This window comes from Ascaphus truei, chromosome 13 (genome assembly GCF_040206685.1).
Source record: "Ascaphus truei isolate aAscTru1 chromosome 13, aAscTru1.hap1, whole genome shotgun sequence".
NCBI classification, from domain to species: domain Eukaryota; kingdom Metazoa; phylum Chordata; class Amphibia; order Anura; family Ascaphidae; genus Ascaphus; species Ascaphus truei.
The window spans coordinates 36,531,300-36,550,630 of NC_134495.1; the positions used below are offsets into that span (position 1 = coordinate 36,531,300).

Below are 19,331 nucleotides of genomic sequence, written 5' to 3' on the forward strand. Positions count from 1 at the left end.
TCCGTGTGCCTGCCTGCCTGCCCGCACGACTGTTTTAAAGTGCTTCCGTGAATCGATGATGTGATTTCAACTCCACTTTTGGCGCCAGCAACTCCGATGCTGTGCTGGTTGCCCTACTACCGTACCCCCGCCGCAATCGTCACGAGCATTTCTAGGATTTCCTGGAGGTGCTTCGTATATTGCGAACGCTGCACCTTGACTAGTATCTGCAAACAGGACTGGTTTTTCTTGTTAAACTGGGACAATTACTGTATAGAGAACCTTGCTCCAAACCCCTAATAGTGTTTGCGTGCTGCCCGGGAGGGTGACTAATAATGAGTGGAGAGATATACCCACAGACGGATATAGAAGTTCCCTGATTATGGCGCACTGCAGACCTTAATATTATTTTATAATGCGGTCAGAGGTAGAGAAACAGATGACATACATAAAATCAATTTTATTAACATAATAGGTATAGTTTAAAAAATAGACATAACCAAGTGGGGGTAACTAAACATATACATTACAATAGGGTGTGAATAACTGATAAACTTCAACATGTATGTGTATATATATATATATATATATATATATATATATATATACCCCCACTTGACAATATGAGCTTATAGGGGTCCTGTATGTTTTGCAATTGTTGTTCAGCTGGTCCTAGCTGATTTGGGGGGTGGCTCCTCCTTCCCAGGTTTGAAGCTCACCCCCTCCCACTTTTAAATGGTTAAAGCTCACTCCATTTCACCTTCCACACTCATGGGAACTTGCATGCAGTTTGATTGCGACAAATCTAATACAGGGTGCTTTTCCTTGTATTATACAGGTTAATAAGAGCTTCAATCAGACTTAGAACTATGTAACTAATTTTGACAGATTTATTATAAATCATTCTTCCTAGTAATGTACAGGTTATTACAGTAAGAATTTATATTAGTGTTAGGACCCTTGAGACGTGGTCTGCCTTGGAGGGGCTCAAGGGCTTACAACACTTTGGCCAAAGAGTTAAACTAAAATACCATTTTATTCAAAAGATATCTATCTATATATCTATATCTATATATATGCAAATGTAAATACAACTGTATGCTCATCTGCATGTCTTAGGCAGGTCTGCAACCCCGCCTTTCACCATTATCACCCAGCACTTCCACTGCAGCAAGGGATTCTGGGGAATAACATGCAAATGAGCACACAGTGCCACTTTTTGCTTCAAAAACCATTTTTAACATGGTTCCCTATAGGCTTAAGCTTGCTGCATGGTCACAGCTTTGAGCACAGCCAGGGTTAAGGTGCATACCCAGAAAACCCACCCACAGACAGCTGTTTCGACCTTTATGTCTGTGGGTGGGTTTTCTGGTTATGCACCTTAACCCTGGCTGTGCTCAAAGCTGTGACCATGCAGCAAGCTTAAGCCTATAGGGAACCATGTTAAAAATGGTTTTTGAAGCAAAAAGTGGCACTGTGTGCTCATTTGCATGTCATTCCCCAGAATCCCTTGCTGCAGTGGAAGTGCTGTGTGATAATGGTGAAAGGCGGGGTTGCAGACCTGCCTAAGACATGCAGATGAGCATACAGTTGTATTTACATTTGCATATTTGCTTTGCTGTGGAGGGTTTTTGTCACTTCTTTTACTCACCATAACTTTACTCACCATAACTTAACTCAATATATATATATATACAGTGTTCGACAAACCTATACATTTGCTCGCCCCGGGCGAGTGGATTTAACCCCCGGGCGAGTAAATATTGGCCCAAGCAGCACACGTTTGGTACTAGGTGGCGAGTAGATTTTTTTGTGTGGCGAGTAGATTTTTTGGTGATTTGTCAACCACTGTGTATATATATATATATATATATATATATATATATATATATATATATATATTTTTTTTTTAGGCACTGTACCGTGTATAAGTTTCATTGGATGTGCACTGGGCTCTGTCTGTGTTTCATGTTCTGTCTCTGGTTTTAAATATATATTGCCATGCTCAGTAGCACTCCTCTTTGACACTTATACGCATATATGTTGTGGTTATTTTGGGGGTTCAATATGAGTTTATAGGGGTCCTGTATCATCTTAGAGAAGTAATTGTTGCTGCCCATAAATCTGGGAAGGGTTATAAGGCCATTTCCAAACAATTTAAAGTCCACCATTCTACAGTGAGAAAGATTATTCAAAAGTGGAAAACATTCAAGACAGTTGCCAATCTTCCCAGGAGTGGACATCCCAGCAAATTCACCCCAAGGTCTGACCGTGCAATGCTCAGAGAAATTGCAAAATACCCAAGAGTTACATCTCAGACTCTACAGGCTTCAGTTAGCATGATAAATGTTAAAGTTCATAAGAGTACAATTAGAAAAAGACTGAACAAGTATGGTTTGTTTGGAAGGGTTGCCAGGAGAAAGCCTCTTCTCTCTAAAACGAACATGGCAGCATGGCTTAGGTTCGCAGAGTTTCATCTGAACAAACGATAAGACTTCTGGAACAATGTCCTTTGGACAGACAAGACCAAAGTGGAGATGTTTGGCCATAATGCAAAGCGCACAGCGCCACGTTTGGTGAAAACCAAACACAGCATATCAGCACAAACACCTCATACCAACTGTCAAGCACGGTGGTGGAGGGGTGATGATTTGGGCTCGTTTTTGCATCCAACCTTGCGGTCATGGAGTCGACCATGAACTGCTCTGTATACCAAAGTATTCTAGAGTCAAATGTGAGGCCATCTGTCCGACAGCTAAAGCTTGGCCGAAATTGGGTCATGCGACAAGACAATGATCCCAAGCACACCAGCAAATCTACAACAGAATGGCTGAAAAATAAAAGAATCAAGGTGTTGTAATGGCCCAGTCAAAGTCCAGACCTCAACCCGATTGAAATGCTGTGGCAGGACCTTAAGAGCTGTGCATAATCAAATGCCCACGAACCTCAATTAACTGAAGCGATGTTGTAAAGAAGAGTGGGCCAAAATTCCTCCACAACGATGTGAGACTGATAAAGTCATATAGAAAACGATTACTTCAAGTTATTGCTGCTAAAGGTGGTTCTACAAGCTATTTAATAATAAGGTGTGCTTAGTTTTTCACACATGGCTTCTCCATTTTGGCTTTATTTTTGTTAAATAAATCATGACACGGTGTAATATCTCATGTGTTGTTGTTCATCTGAGGTTGTATTTACCTCATTTTAAGACCTGCTAAGGAACAGATGATTGTTATTATGTCCTGATGTGTAAAACAATAGAATTCAAAGAGGGTGTACTTTCTTTTTCACATGACTGTATATGTTTATTTCCAGGCAGCTATTTATCTCATTTACTCATTTGGAGGTTGCTCAGTGACTGAATGTTTTTAGCATTTTATCATGTCTGTCCTTATCATTGTCTATTTTCAATCCATTTTGTATTGTTATACATTTTGCACACAGCTGGGAGTACCCCCATTTTGCATTGTTATACATTTTGCACACAGCTGGGAGTGCCCCATTTTGCATTGTTATACATTTTGCACACAGCTGGGAGTACCCTCATTTTGTATTGTTATACATTTTGCACACAGCTGGGAGTGCCCCATTTTGTATTGTTATACATTTTGCACACAGCTGGAAGTGCCCCATTTTGTATTGTTATACATTTTGCACACAGCTGGGAGTGCCCCATTTTGTATTGTTATACATTTTGCACACAGCTGGGAGTGCCCCATTTTGTATTGTTATACATTTTGCACACAGCTGGGAGTGCCCCATTTTGTATTGTTATACATTTTGCACACAGCTGGGAGTGCCCCATTTTGTATTGTTATACATTTTGCACACAGCTGGGAGTGCCCCATTTTGTATTGTTATACATTTTGCACACAGCTGGGAGTGCCCCATTTTGTATTGTTATACATTTTGCACACAGCTGGGAGTGCCCCATTTTGTATTGTTATACATTTTGCACACAGCTGGGAGGGCCCCCATGACGTGGAGTTTCTGCAATTCCTGTGTCTCTTGAGTCGTGACCTTTTTTTGTCATTAGATTCTCTAGGGACCCTCCCCATGGGAAGCACTTTTATATAAAAGGCCTATTGGGATTAACAGAAGACAGAGGGAGCTTATCATGTCTTCTCATGTTTTCTTCAGCGACCAGATGTTCCATAGTGGCAGTCTGGAAAGGGTCTTCCCCCTGGTCTCACTAGAGTCATTATGGGGATATGGAATATTACGGCCCAAGAGAAACTCACCGCCTGGACCAATGATTTCTCAAACAAAGAGATGGTGACTTGGAAGCCGGTCGTTTTGAGATGGAAACAGTCTACGGGTGATTGGTCTTCCCTGGAGCTATAAGCACTTGTGCGGTACCGAGTCACCACGTTTATATTGTCGTGTAGCACAAGTGTCATTGTATTTACACCAACCATGCTGTATAAAAGTAAAACTACACAATTGGTGTTGTACACCTACGAAGCCTGCAGAATACCCCCTCCCTCTCCAATATCCCCCTTCCCTCCTCTAATTTGAAAGTTTGATTCTATTTTGTGTAATATGATACCCCCCCCTCCTATTCCTTTTTATTTCTGAACCCCTATAAAACTTTAAACTAAAAACCTTCATGATGGATGAAAAAATATGACGGTATTGCTAAAATATGTTTATTCCCGTTATTGCCCATTCCGGCTGTAAATGCCTTTTTTTAGTGAGGAAGCATGTTATGAGATCCATTTGTATTATGTGGAAGATTTTATGCTCCCTGTAGGAGACGAGCGCAGAGGTACAACCAGGGGGACATAGATTGGGAAAATAAACATTGGCATTTATTTAACCCTTGGCTTCAAAACAATACAGCTTCATGTCAGCATACCAAACAAGCAAAACAGGCCTGTCCCCCTGTAAGGGCTGACTCGCACGTCCCAGTCCCTATCTAAAGGGCAGGGAGGCTAGGCCTCTTACGAGCCTCTGACCCAAAGACATACCTGGAAGTAGGGGCGCTTTACATCAGTCTCTGTGTTTGGTGTCCGTGGGGTGTAACCTCTGGCGGGTTCCAGGGTCCGCAACGTCCTGGAACAGCCAGTCTGGGTCCCTGGCAGCACCCAACTAGAGAGATCCCCTTCAGATTAAGCAGAAGGCTTTTCTACCGGACTGTTGAGTCAGGTGCAGACTGGCTAATTATCTGTAGCTGCAATTAACCAGCTCCCTGTTGGACTCGGACAAATACAGGCTATGTGAAGCCCTTTTAGACAGAGGGGTTAAGGCCCTGCCACACTCGCCCAAAGAAAATGAAGGATTAGCCTGCCCCAACTTTAAATTGTACCATTCTGCAGCGTTGCTGAGAGCGATAACATATTGGTACTTCACTCCATCAGATGCACTTTGGGTAGAACGAGGAAATTCTTAGAGGCAAGACCTATGCTTCTTTCAAGAACATTCCTGACAAAATGGAACAACAGATTCTACGAATCCACCAATTATCACGATTATATGTTGGACCCAAATATGAATTTACATCGAAATCTCAAGATTCCGCAACATCATTTCTTCACAAACCATGATGACCGCATTCGCCTATATGTACACGTGGGTTTGATTATCTGACGTGGTACGTCCCCTGCGTGAGAAAGATATCACCGGAGCGCCGCAATCAATAAATCATCTGCTGCTTCAACTCCCCGGGTCCGAGTGGGAATTATTATAATGAAAGTGTCTCCTGTCCCCAATATGGCTCCAGAATTGGACACGACCTTTCCCCATCCTCTCTATATCTATTCAGTTCTTGTGTTCTAGTGACCTTATAATGGTAGAAACACACCTGATTTTCATATCTGATGGGTTGGGGTTGATTAAAAAGGTGCCTCAGACATCCTTACTTAAAAATCCTCTTGCTGAGACAGACTGGGCCTTCTTAAGATCCCACGTCCTATGCAATATATCAGCGTATCTGTTCTTAATATTCAGAATGTGATGTTCAGATGGTTTTTCATCTTCAAATTTAGATCTAAAACCATTTGTGGTTGACCTAAATATGTATCAACTGTTAGATACTGGGAATGAGATCACGCCAGTACAGCGTGCACGCGTGCGTATTAGGGCGGAAATGAGATCATACCAGTACAGCACGTGTAACGTGTGCATGTATATAATAAAGGAAAGGAGATCACGCCAGTACACACCGTGTAACATGTGCATGTATAAGGAAAGTTGATCACGCCTGTTAAGCCAGAGTGTGCGCGTGTATATAATAAAGAGGAAAGATTACGCCAGTACAGCCCGTATGCACGTGTAACATGTACATGTACATAAGGAAAGGGGATCACGCCAGTTCAGCCTGTGTGCGCGCGTCTTTAATAAAGAAAATGAGATCACGTCAGTACAGCGCGCGTGTGTAACGTGTGCGTGTATATTATTAGGAAGGAAACGAGATCACGCCAGTACAGCCAGAAATACAGTACAGCCGTGTGTGACTATTTCATATTTATTTTTTTCTATTGTAATATAAAAAAAAGGTGACACGGGAAGAAATGTATCAGCTGCGGGAACCTCCCTGGGCAGGGAGCACACGCCACGGCTCCGCTAACACCCTCGGTGCCACACGCCTCGTTCAGACATGTTCTAACCCCGTGCGTGCGCTCCGCGAGGTGACATGACCCGCACCCACAATCCGACGTGACACAGGTGGAGGTCACAGGCCGATGGTGTAGGAGCGGCCCGTGGGGTTGTGGATGGCCGAGCAGGAGGGCGAGGTCACGGCCCACTCATACCAGACCTTCTTGCCGTTGTTACAGCGCCAGAAGCACACGCACACTGTGTCGCCGTCCTGCAGGGGGATGGGCTGCTGCAGGGGGGGGGGGGGGAGAGAGAGGCGGGTTGGTGTACGGATCACAGAGGCAGTGTAGCGGTTAGAGAGCTCGTTATGTAAACATACACCCTGGAGATTGAGCCGCAGAGCTTGCAATCTGTGTGTGGGACAGCTAAGGCACAAGTAGATGACGTCAGCAGGTATCAGTACCCCGTGAGATAACAATTACTCCTCGACAGAGTGAAGAGTATGGAGCAAGTCCAAAAAAATCAGCGCTCAGAACACACGTAATAGATACAGGTAGTCCCCGCTACCCAACGTTTCACTTTACAACGAATGGCATATCCAACGCGTTACAACGTAACCCTATGGGCCGTTTTTCGACGCCAGAATGCGCTATCCAACGCTCACCGCCACTGATTAACATGGGACTCACTTTACAACGCTACGTCCAGAACGAATTCCGTTGGATAACCAAGGACTGCCTGTATATGAACCAGACCCATGCAGATTTTTACTGCAGCATATAAAGGCAAATAGAGAACCATGCCTGACTTTTTTTTAATTCAAATAGTATAGTTTAAAATCTTGAACACCACTCCTATTGAGGAGAACAAACACCCTAACTATTGTACCTTGAGGGGTAAGCTATGTGGTCACAGTCAATGACCAGCATGAATCCAAATAAGGCTAAAGGGTGAAAGTCCTAACTCTCCTGGGAGTGACAGGTCGGTCCTGAATGGAATATGAGCTGTATGGTACCCGTGACCGCCTCGATCACAGCGTCTCCGGAATCAGCGGGCGCTCAGCTGATGTGCAGAAAACACAGGAAGTCCTCCCGTGGGGGAGGAATGGAGCGGTGCACAGCAAAAGAATCAAGATGGCAAACTGGATCGCTACGTGAAAAACCTATCACTGAATAATTCATAGTGCAACAGAAAGCGCAAGTTAGCGTGAAACGCGTTAGTTTCCCTGCTGTTTATCTGTTGCACTATGAATTATTGAGTAATAAATAGGTTTTTCACGTAGCGATCCAGTTTGCCATCTTGATTCTTCTGCTGTGCACCGCTCCATTCCCCCCCACGGGAGGACTTCCTGTGTTATTCTTGATAGCCTGCAGTATTAAGCAGAGCGTGAGGACAATACCCAGGGGGAGCGGCCCCTGTAGTAGGGATATTACGGCGGCACTCTCCCTTCCCCTCCTCCCCCCCCCAGGAAGGGGGGCAAGAAACTCACCTTGATTGGGAAGAGGATCGGAAACCAGGAAAACATCCCAGGGGAGTGAGTCTCTGGGCAGATACCTGCAGACAAGGAGACCGTGAGACAGGGCAACAAGGGGGGGGGGGGATGAGAGGGGGGGAGGAGGAAGGGGAGACCCAGGGGAGTGAGTCTCCGGGCAGATACCTGCAGACAAGGAGACCGTGAGACAGGGCAACAAGGGGGGGGGGGGGGAGAGGAGGAGGGGGGGGGAGGAGGAAGGGGAGACCCAGGGGAGTGAGTCTCTGGGCAGATACCTGCAGACAAGGAGACCGTGAGACAGGGCAACAAGGGGGGGGGGGATGAGAGGGGGGAGGAGGAAGGGGAGACCCAGGGGAGTGAGTCTCCGGGCAGATACCTGCAGACAAGGAGACCGTGAGACCGTGAGACAGGGCAACAAGGGGGGGGGGGGGGGGGGAGGAGGAGGTGGGGGGGGGGGAGGAAGGGGAGACCCAGGGGAGTGAGTCTCTGGGCAGATACCTGCAGACAAGGAGACAGTGAGACAGGGCAACAAGGGGAGGGGGGGGGGAAGAGGAGGAGGGGGAGACCCAGGGGAGTGAGTCTCCGGGCAGATACCTGCAGACAAGGAGACAGTGAAACAGGGCAACAAGGGGGGGGGGGGGGAGGAGGAGGGGGGACCCAGGAGGAGGGGTGACCATGGGGTGGAGGTAGGAGGTGGGGGTGACGAGGGGAGGGGGGAGGTTGTGACCCAGGGAGGAGCTGTGGGTGACCCTGGGAGGAAGGGGGGAGAGGGGTGACCGGGGGGCGCCCGGGGCCACAAGACGTTGACACGTCAGGAGACAACACACTTACTCAGAGTGACATCCTTATATAACACTGTGTGGAAGTAGCCGGCGAACCCATGTAGGACGGTGTTCAGCTCCACGTGGTACTTCAGGCAGCAGTAACGGTTATTGTCGATCACCACGTCTAGGGAGAGATACCACATTAACGGTCAGCCGGGACATGGCTCATTCAACTCTCTTCCCTTTATTTGGGTGCAGGAAGGTGAGGCACGGCTGGGGGTCCCCTCTTACCTTTATTGGGGTGCAGGAAGGTGAAGCACGGCTGGGGGTCCACTCTTACCTTTATTGGGGTGCAGGAAGGTGAAGCACGGCTGGGGGGTCCGCTCTTACCTTTATTGGGGTGCAGGAAGGTGAAGCACGGCTGGGGGTCCCCTCTTACCTTTATTGGGGTGCAGGAAGGTGAAGCACGGCTGGGGGTCCGCTCTTACCTTTATTGGGGTGCAGGAAGGTGAAGCACGGCTGGGGGTCCCCTCTTACCGTTATTGGGGTGCAGGAAGGGTGAAGCACGGCTGGGGGTCCCCTCTTACCGTTATTGGGGTGCAGGAAGGTGAAGCACGGCTGGGGGTCCCCTCTTACCGTTATTGGGGTGCAGGAAGGTGAAGCACGGCTGGGGGTCCGACAGCTGGTGGAAGTTGTGGAGTCTGACAACGTACGGCATCTCAAACTGAGCCTGAGAGAGGGGTGGACATGTGTGACCAGCAGGAGGGGACACAGAGTAGGGGGGACACGCGAGACCAGCGGGAGAGGACAGAGAGAGGGGGGAGAAGAGGACTTGAATGGATACAGATACAACAACAAATGTGACACCAGCACTCCCTAATTAATCTAAATATATGGTAGAAACGTGAACGGTGCAATAAGGGTAAAAGTAAAGCGAACAAGAAAACACCGGCAAACACTAGTCCCAAAAGAGGGGGGGGGGGGTCAGTGGTCCAGTAAAGTCCCCTATGTAACACACTCAATAACACTGAAGTCTATAGTATATTGTATAGTAACTTAGTAGGTCGTATAGTGACGGGAAAAAACAGGCGGGACTCAGATCGTCCATTGGTGAAAAAAAATAATAATAAAATAGATGTAAGTGATATGATTTATATATTAAAAAATAAATAATAATATAAAAAAAAAAACTTTTAATGAATATATAAAATAATAAAAAAATAGGGGTATTAAAGACTCCCCGGCGTAGTACAATGAGATTCAGAAATATGAACCTCTACCCAATCTTTAGGGCAACAGCCCCTGATAAAAAATAATGAGGACAGGGCAGGGAAGCCCAACAAGAATCCAAGCTGAGCCAACTAGGAGCAAGGGAGCCGCGAATCCAGCTCACCCTCCCACGACCACGCTGCTACTGAGAACTAGATTAAAGCTCATAGTTGAACGGGTAGAAATGTGTAATAACAAAATACCTACTGTAGAGGTATTTGTGAAAGGTAAAAACAGAAAAGACACAGCGCACAACGCTCATAGTGTATTAAAAATTATATTGACATAAATTATAATAAGGTGAGTATTGTGCGTACATCAATATGGTATATAACAAGCAGTTTCGGGATATTGTTACCCAAACGCCACAGCAAACCGGAACAGATGTCCTCACATGGATCTGGACTCTGGTGCAGGGTAGGTAAGAAGCCTTTGACAGTTCTACTCCCAAAAATCGAGTGGGACGTGTGTTAATGTCCCATACAGTGCTGTAACACAGCGGAGTTCCAAGCCAGCTGGATTTTCTCCCTCCCCTCCGGACAAGCACTTCCGGGTTGGTGACGTCACCGCGGGGAAAATCGCCGGTTTTGGCGCCGTTCTCGCTGGGTCAGCTCGCGTGATGGGGTGATGGTTGAAAGATAAGACTCTTGTCAGCTTTTCCAACGCGTTTCGAAACCCGTAGGTTTCTTCATCAGGGAATAAAGTTGAGTGGTGTTGAAGGGAATCTAAATACCCCGCGATCGTACCTCATTGGCTTAGCTTGCAGCTCTCACAGCCAATAGGAGAGCGGCAGGGGAGGGGTAAAGTCCCGATAGCGCGCGTCACTGGTTGGCAATGGCAACATAACATCAATTAAAATAAACTTTATTAACAATCAAAATGGTAATAACAGTACAAGCGCGATTGATGATACTAAAACAAAAAGAAAAGTATTAAACACTGGAAAAAGGCATAATACAGGAGTGTATCAATTGCTGACACACTAGGATGACTATCCCAATACCTATTATATCATAGTGATATAGAAAAGGAACACGAAAAGTTCTCAAAGCCGGTCCATCTTAAAGGACAACATAAATGTGCAACTTTTGCAAATGATACATAGGACCTAGCAGCATTAATAAAATAGACATAAAAGGACATAGAGACAAAATCTATAGTTAATTAAATAAATATCTAAAATGAGTTAAAAGGTAAAAAAGTTAATAAAAGAGGTCTTGGACAAAAGATCATGAAAAGACATCAATACAGGGACCATATATCTATGTCTTCGTTTTAGACCCCCTGGATACAAGGTGTTCAATTTGTGTATCCAGAAGGTTTCCTGCCTAGAAAGTTCTTTCACTCTGTCCCCTCTCTCCCTATTTTTTGGTATATGCTTAATACCTTTAAATAATAGAGAGGAGGGGGTCACTGTTATGGCATTGTGCATAATGTTTTGATAGGCTATGCTTCATAAACCCTATTTTAATGTTGCGCAGGTGTTCTTGAATGCGCACTTTTAATGGACGTTTGGTGCGTCCTATATAAAATAGGCCACACGGACACTCTAATAAATAAACTACATGGTCAGTATTACAATATATAAAATCTTTAATATCGTGGATTTCTCCATCTGAACATCTAAAAGTTTTCTTATCAGGGTGCAAATGCTTGCAAACTGAGCACTTACCACACTTGAAATTCCCAATTGGTTTAGTACTTAACCATTTCCTATCCCCACTATGGTGATCTGTTATTTTAATATCACTTGGGGATAGTGTATTTTTTAAATTTTTAGCTTTTCTGTATATGAATTTTGGGAATTTCGAGAGGTGAGCACCCAGCAGCGAGTCATTTGAGAGAATGGACCAGTGTTTTTTTATAATTTTCTCAATTTGCCCCGTCATAGAATTAAAATTTGTGATAAAAGATACATTGCATTTATCCTTGTTCTCCCGGAGGCTCTTACTTTTTTTTATATTTTGGTAATAACATTGTTTTTCTATCTAATTTTCTTATTTTTTCCAGATCTTTAGTGAGTTTCTCCAGACGATAACCTCTCTCTAAAAATCTTGAGGTCAATTTTTTGGCCTGTTCTTCAAAATCTACCTCTGTGCTGCAGTTTTTCTTCAATCTGTAGTATTGGCCACTTGGAATGTTTGTTATCCACGTTTTTTTGTGGTTACTTGTGGCTACAAGGAGGTTGTTTGAATCAACTTCCTTGAAGTGTGTTTTTGTCACCACATTACCATCCACAGACACCGTCAGGTTGAGATCCAGGAAGTGTATTTCTTTCTCGTGCTCTACATGTGTGAAAGTTAAATTTCTGTCATTTTTATTTATATACTGCAAAAAGTGGCCAATTGAGCACTGGTCGCCGTCCCATATACATAGAATATCATCTATGAACCGGCGCCCACATAATGATGTTTGATTTAAAGGGGTTATTATTGTGGATATAGTCATCTTCCCATCTTCCCATATACAGGTTTGCGAAACTGGGGGCAAATCTATATTGACTTCTCCCAAAGGGATCTTTAATCTGTCTACGGTCATCTTGACGGATGACCAAAAAAAGGTTTTAGACAGAGGCCTCACTTTCTCCCGTTCATGTAGCCCAAGTGCTTTTCAACTGTACTCAGACCTTCAGAAGTTGGTTCGGAATCTTACTCTGAAGAGGCACTTTATAAAATCTGATTTAGAAAATATTTTAACAAATGAGGTTACTGACACTAGTACTGTTCCATCAATTCAGACAGAGATTAGGGATAATGATTTAACCTGCACACATACCCACTTTAAAGGGAAATCCAAATTTATCCCGCACACTCTAAAGGCCACCATATAGAGACATTTTTTAACATGGTCAACAAAGATTTTAACTTTTTAACTAGTAATGCTAAAAATAGTGATATCAGACATAATTTAAATAAGAATGAAGCATTGGCTCTAAAACTCCTAAAACAAAATAAAAACCTGATTATCAGGCAAGCTGATAAGGGGAGTGGTGTTGCGCTACAAGATAGGAAGGATTATGAGGGGGAAGCCCTCAAGACTCCTAAACGACACCACCTCCTACAAAAGATTGAAAAAGGACCCTACGGGGAAATTTTTGGTTTTATTAAAAGGTCTTTTAGATGAAGCTCTCACTAATGATGTCATTGAAAAAAGTGAATATGACTTTTTGTACTGTAGCTGCCCAAGAATTGCTATTTTTTACCACCTCCCAAAAACACATAAAAGTATAACGAACCCGCCAGGCAGACCGATTATATCGGTAATAGAGAGCCTAACATCAAACCTATCCCAATACGTGGACTATTTCCTCCAACCTTTTGTGGCAAAACTTCCTTCATATTTGAGAGATTCAACATCAGTGTTGAATTTGTTGGAAGGTTTTGTGTGGAAAGACTCCTATAGGTGGCTCACCTGCGATGTGCAGGCCTATACACTAACATCCCACATGCGGAAGGTCTAAATGCAGTTAATTCTTTTTTATTGGATGATGTTACTCTACACCCTTTAAACAGCAAATTTGTTTTGGATTCAATTAACTACATCTTGAAGCATAACTATTTTATGTTCCTCGATGAATTTTTCTTACAGGTTTGCGGAACTGCGATGGGCACTAGATTTGCCCCCAGTTCGCAAACCTGTATATGGGAAGATGGGAAGATAACTATATCCACAATAATAACCCCTTTAAATCAAACATCATTATGTGGCGCCGGTTCATAGATGATATTCTATGTATATGGGACAGCGACCAGTGCTCAATTGGCACTTTTTGCAGTATATAAATAAAAATGACAGAAATTTAACTTTCACACATGTAGAGCACGAGAAAGAAATACACTTCCTGGATCTCAACCTGACGGTGTCTGTGGATGGTAATGTGGTGACAAAAACACACTTCAAGGAAGTTGATTCAAACAACCTCCTTGTAGCCACAAGTAACCACAAAAAAAACGTGGATAACAAACATTCCAAGTGGCCAATACTACAGATTGAAGAAAAACTGCAGCACAGAGGTAGATTTTGAAGAACAGGCCAAAAAATTGACCTCAAGATTTTTAGAGAGAGGTTATCGTCTGGAGAAACTCACTAAAGATCTGGAAAAAATAAGAAAATTAGATAGAAAAAACAATGTTATTACCAAAATATAAAAAAAGTAAGAGCCTCCGGGAGAACAAGGATAAATGCAATGTATCTTTTATCACAAATTTTAATTCTATGACGGGGCAAATTGAGAAAATTATAAAAAAACACTGGTCCATTCTCTCAAATGACTCGCTGCTGGGTGCTCACCTCTCGAAATTCCCAAAATTCATATACAGAAAAGCTAAAAATTTAAAAAATACACTATCCCCAAGTGATATTAAAATAACAGATCACCATAGTGGGGATAGGAAATGGTTAAGTACTAAACCAATGGGAATTTCAAGTGTGGTAAGTGCTCAGTTTGCAAGCATTTGCACCCTGATAAGAAAACTTTTAGATGTTCAGATGGAGAAATCCACGATATTAAAGATTTTATATATTGTAATACTGACCATGTAGTTTATTTATTAGAGTGTCCGTGTGGCCTATTTTATATAGGACGCACCAAACGTCCATTAAAAGTGCGCATTCAAGAACACCTGCGCAACATTAAAATAGGGTTATGAAGCATAGCCTATCAAAACATTATGCACAATGCCATAACAGTGACCCCCTCCTCTCTATTATTTAAAGGTATTAAGCATATACCAAAAAATAGGAGAGGAGGGGACAGAGTGAAAGAACTTTCTAGGCAGGAAACCTTCTGGATACACAAATTGAACACCTTGTATCCAGGGGGTCTAAACGAAGACATAGATATATGGTCCCTGTATTGATGTCTTTTCATGATCTTTTGTCCAAGACCTCTTTATTAACTTTTTTACCTTTTAACTCATTTTAGATATTTATTTAATTAACTATAGATTTTGTCTCTATGTCCTTTTATGTCTATTTTATTAATGCTGCTAGGTCCTATGTATCATTTGCAAAAGTTGCACATTTATGTTGTCCTTTAAGATGGACCGGCTTTGAGAACTTTTCGTGTTCCTTTTCTATATCACTATGATATAATAGGTATTGGGATAGTCATCCTAGTGTGTCAGCAATTGATACACTCCTGTATTATGCCTTTTTCCAGTGTTTAATACTTTTCTTTTTGTTTTAGTATCATCAATCGCGCTTGTACTGTTATTGCCATTTTGATTGTTAATAAAGTTTATTTTAATTGATGTTATGTTGCCATTGCCAACCAGTGACGCACGCTATCGGGACTTTACCCCTCCTCTGCCGCTCTCCTATTGGCTGTGAGAGCTGCAGGCTAAGCCAATGAGGTACGATCGCGGGGTATTTAGATTCCCTTCAACACCACTCAACTTTATTCCCTGATGAAGAAACCTACGGGTTTCGAAACGCGTTGGAAAAGCTGACAAGAGTCTTATCTTTCAACCATCACCCCATCACGCGAGCTGACCCAGCGAGAACGGCGCCAAAACCGGCGATTTTCCCCCGCGGTGACGTCACCAACCCGGAAGTGCTTGTCCGGAGGGGAGGGAGAAAATCCAGCTGGCTTGGAACTCCGCTGTGTTACAGCACTGTATGGGACATTAACACACGTCCCACTCGATTTTTGGGAGTAGAACTGTCAAAGGCTTCTTACTTACCCTGCACCAGAGGCACCAGCGTCCAGATCCATGTGAGGACATCTGTTCGGTTTGCTGTGGCGTTTGGGTAACAATATCCCGAAACTGCTTGTTATATACCATATTGATGTACGCACAATACTCACCTTATTATAATTTATGTCAATATAATTTTTAATACACTATGAGCGTTGTGCGCTGTGTCTTTTCTGTTTTTATCTGCTAGCTTTAGGGGGTCCCTGAGCCCCCCCTCAATCGCAGCTGCAGACGCTCTGTTCAAGGTCACGTAAATTATATTAATATTCATCACGTCACTTTATAACATTAGTTGCGCACTTTATTCTTTCTCACTTAATTTGTGAAAGGTGCAAGTATATCAGTGAATACTAATGTTCACCGAGACCGAACTATAGCCAGTGTACTTGTAGTAGGGACAGTGTACGCGGCCCCTAGGTAGGGACTCACTGCTAACGTAGCTCTAAGTAGAGAGCAACAGGGATGGAACGAAGTATATGCCCTTTATTATGAATAGGTACTATTCCATTACCAAGCTAAAATATTAGAGCAGCTGTGGAGTGTCCCAAAATAACCTCCATAGAGCCAAAATAAAAGGCCCACAATTAGTGGGTGATGGGTAAATACTCTCCTAGCACTGATAGTAGCTACAATAGTAACCTAAAATAGCCTAGAACGTACACATAGCTAACTCAATATACAAATACTCACATCAAGTCCTACTACAAATTCTATTCAGCCTAAATGAGCTCCCTGATAGGTCAGATGGTAAGCCAATCACCAGTTTTCATTTATTTATAAAAATGTTTTACCAGGAAGTAATACATTGAGAGTTACTTCTCGTTTTCAAGTATGTCCCGGGTTTACGATTGGAGCATGCGCAGCGAATGACTTCATAGCGATTCCCCTCTCACATTCAAAACGTTTCTAAAACTTGTTGCTTTTTCCTCCGCAATATAACAAAGATACGCCCTTTCCTCTGTTACTCGTCTGCTAAAACTCTGACTCAGGCCCTCATTCTCTCCCGTCTTGATTTCTGTAACCTGCCTGCTGTCCGGCCTTCCTGCCTCTCACCTGTCTCCCCTACAATCTATCCTAAATGCTGCTGCCAGAATCACTCTACTCTTTCCTAGATCTGTCTCAGCGTCTCCCCTGCTGAAATCCCTCTCCTGGCTTCCGATTAAATCCCGCATCTCGCACTCAATTCTCCTCCTCACTTTTAAAGCTTTACACTCTTCTGCCCCTCCTTACATCTCAGCCCTAATTTCTCGCTATGCACGATCCCGACTCTTGCGTTCTTCCCTAGGATATCTTCTTTCTACCCCCTTTGTATCTAAAGCCCTCTCCCGCCTTAAACCTTTCTCACAGAGTGTCCCGCACCTCTGGAATACCCTACCCCTCAGTACCCGACTAGCACCCTCTCTACCCACCTTAAGACACATTTGCTTAAAGAAGCATATGAATAGCACTGGATAATCCTGGACACGTGATACATAAAGCTTGGCCCCCTGCAGACGCACTTACCAGAACTCCCTCCTACTGTCTCTGTACGTTCTCCTACCCACCAATTAGATTGTAAGCTCCTCGGAGCAGGGACTCCTCTACCTTAAATGTTACTCTTATGTCTGAAGCACTTATTCCCATGTCCTGTTATTTATATTATCTGTTATTTATATGGATTACAACATGTATTACTACTGTGAAGCGCTATGTATATTTATGGCGCTATATAAATAAAGACATACAATACAATATAGAAACAATTAAAAACAAAGCTGTAGCTAATACTATAGTGTAACAATGATGGCAAACACAGATGAAATAACGGAGATACGGACAGACGCCATAAAAGCAGCTACTGTTGCACCACAACCTGATATGAGGAATAAAAAGTGGGAAATCTATGCAAAGACAACATTATAAGAAAGGCGTAAAGAAAACCCTTCATTTAGACATTTGGGGATAATGTTTGCAGATCAGATTCACCTGCATTCTCCCTGCAGTAGGATCTTATCCCAGTCACCCTGTCTTTGGCCAATCTTTACGACCTGCATACTGCCGTTATGGGCATCATTTATATATATCTCGCTATGGGGGTCTCAAGATGATTGCGGACTAACCCTACGTGTTCTTAAACCCGACGTCAAAGTTGACTGCGGGTTTTCCCCCACGTATTTCTTCCCACAGTCGCACGAGGCCATATAAATTACCCCCGTCGTGGTACGGTTGATAAATGTTGAAATATCATACTCTTTCGTGTTATTCCAATTATGCCATTGATTTAGCCGGCAGCGTAAAAGCACACGCCTGCCACGTCCCACATTTAAAAGAACCTTTATGTTTGTTCGTCAGCCACGTTTTTGATATTGGTGTGGTTTCGTGGCTGTAAACAAACAAGTCTTTAAAGTTCCTCGCTCTTCTACTCACATCGTGTCGGTCCAGGTTTCAGAACCGGACACGAATCCTCGGCAGCCAACAGAAGGTGCCGGCGTTTATGGACTAGCCGCGCTAATCCGAGACCGCCGATTATTACAGTCCCCAATAAATCTGATTATTTGAGACGGTTTGGAGCTATGCTGTTTCGACATCAACAGATCCTGTGTGTTTGCTTGAATTGCTCTATAATATGCCCGTTTTAAACAAGTGGAGCTATACCCCCTTTCCAAAAAGCGTGTTTTAACTGCAATGCCTGTTCCTTAAAAACATCCATAGTGGTGCAGCTCCCGCGTAAATGCAGAACTGCCCTACAGGGACGTTTTGCACCAAATGTGGCGGGTGATGGGCAGGGAAAGTGCAACAAGCGGGTGATGGGCAGGGAAAGTGCAACAAGCGGGTGATGGGCAGGGAAAGTGCAACAAGCGGGTGATGTGTAGGGAAGTGCAATAAGCGGGTGTGTGTAGGGAAGCGCAATAAGCGGGTGTGTGTAGGGAAAGTGCAATAAGCAGGTGATGGGCAGGGAAGCGCAATAAGCGGGGTGTGCTTAGGGAAGTGCAATAAGCGGGTGATGGGTAGGGAAGTGCAATAAGCGGGTGTGTGTAGGGAAGTGCAATAAGCGGGAGATGTGTAGGGAAGTGCAATAAGCGGGTGATGTGTAGGGAAGTGCAATAAGCGGGTGTGTGTAGGGAAGTGCAATAAGCGGGTGTGTGTAGGGAAGTGCAATAAGCGGGTGATGGGTAGGGAAAGTGCAATAAGCGGGTGATGGGTAGGGAAGCGCAATAAGCGGGTGATGGGTAGGGAAGTGCAATAAGCGGGGTGATGTGTAGGGAAGTGCAATAAGCGGGTGTGTGTAGGGAAGTGCAATAAGCGGGTGTGTGTAGGGAAGTGCAATAAGAGGGAGATGTGTAGGGAAGTGCAATAAGCGGGAGATGTGTAGGGAAGTGCAATAAGGCGGGTGATGTGTAGGGAAGTGCAATAAGGCGGTGTGTGTAGGGAAGTGCAATAAGCGGGGTAGTGTGTAGGGAAGTGCAATAAGCGGGTGATGGGTAGGGAAGTGCAATAAGCGGGTGATGGGTAGGGAAGTGCAATAAGCGGGTGATGGGTAGGGAAGTGCAATAAGCGGGTGTGTGTAGGGAAGCGCAATAAGGCGGTGATGTGTAGGGAAGCGCAATAAGA

General features: G+C 44.0%; 1 protein-coding gene across 1 annotated transcript in view; it reads right to left on the bottom strand.

Annotated features, from left to right (window-relative positions):
- Positions 1 to 6,414: 6,414 nt before the first annotated feature.
- Positions 6,415 to 19,331, bottom strand: part of PRMT5 (protein arginine methyltransferase 5) — a 23,886-nt gene continuing 10,969 nt past the window's right edge. Inside the window, 5 exon segments of the mRNA XM_075568000.1 lie at positions 6,415 to 6,805; positions 8,006 to 8,070; positions 8,840 to 8,956; positions 9,409 to 9,654; positions 12,210 to 12,326. Coding sequence (XP_075424115.1) covers positions 6,653 to 6,805; positions 8,006 to 8,070; positions 8,840 to 8,956; positions 9,409 to 9,654; positions 12,210 to 12,326 — 698 coding nt within the window. The 3' untranslated portion in view covers positions 6,415 to 6,652.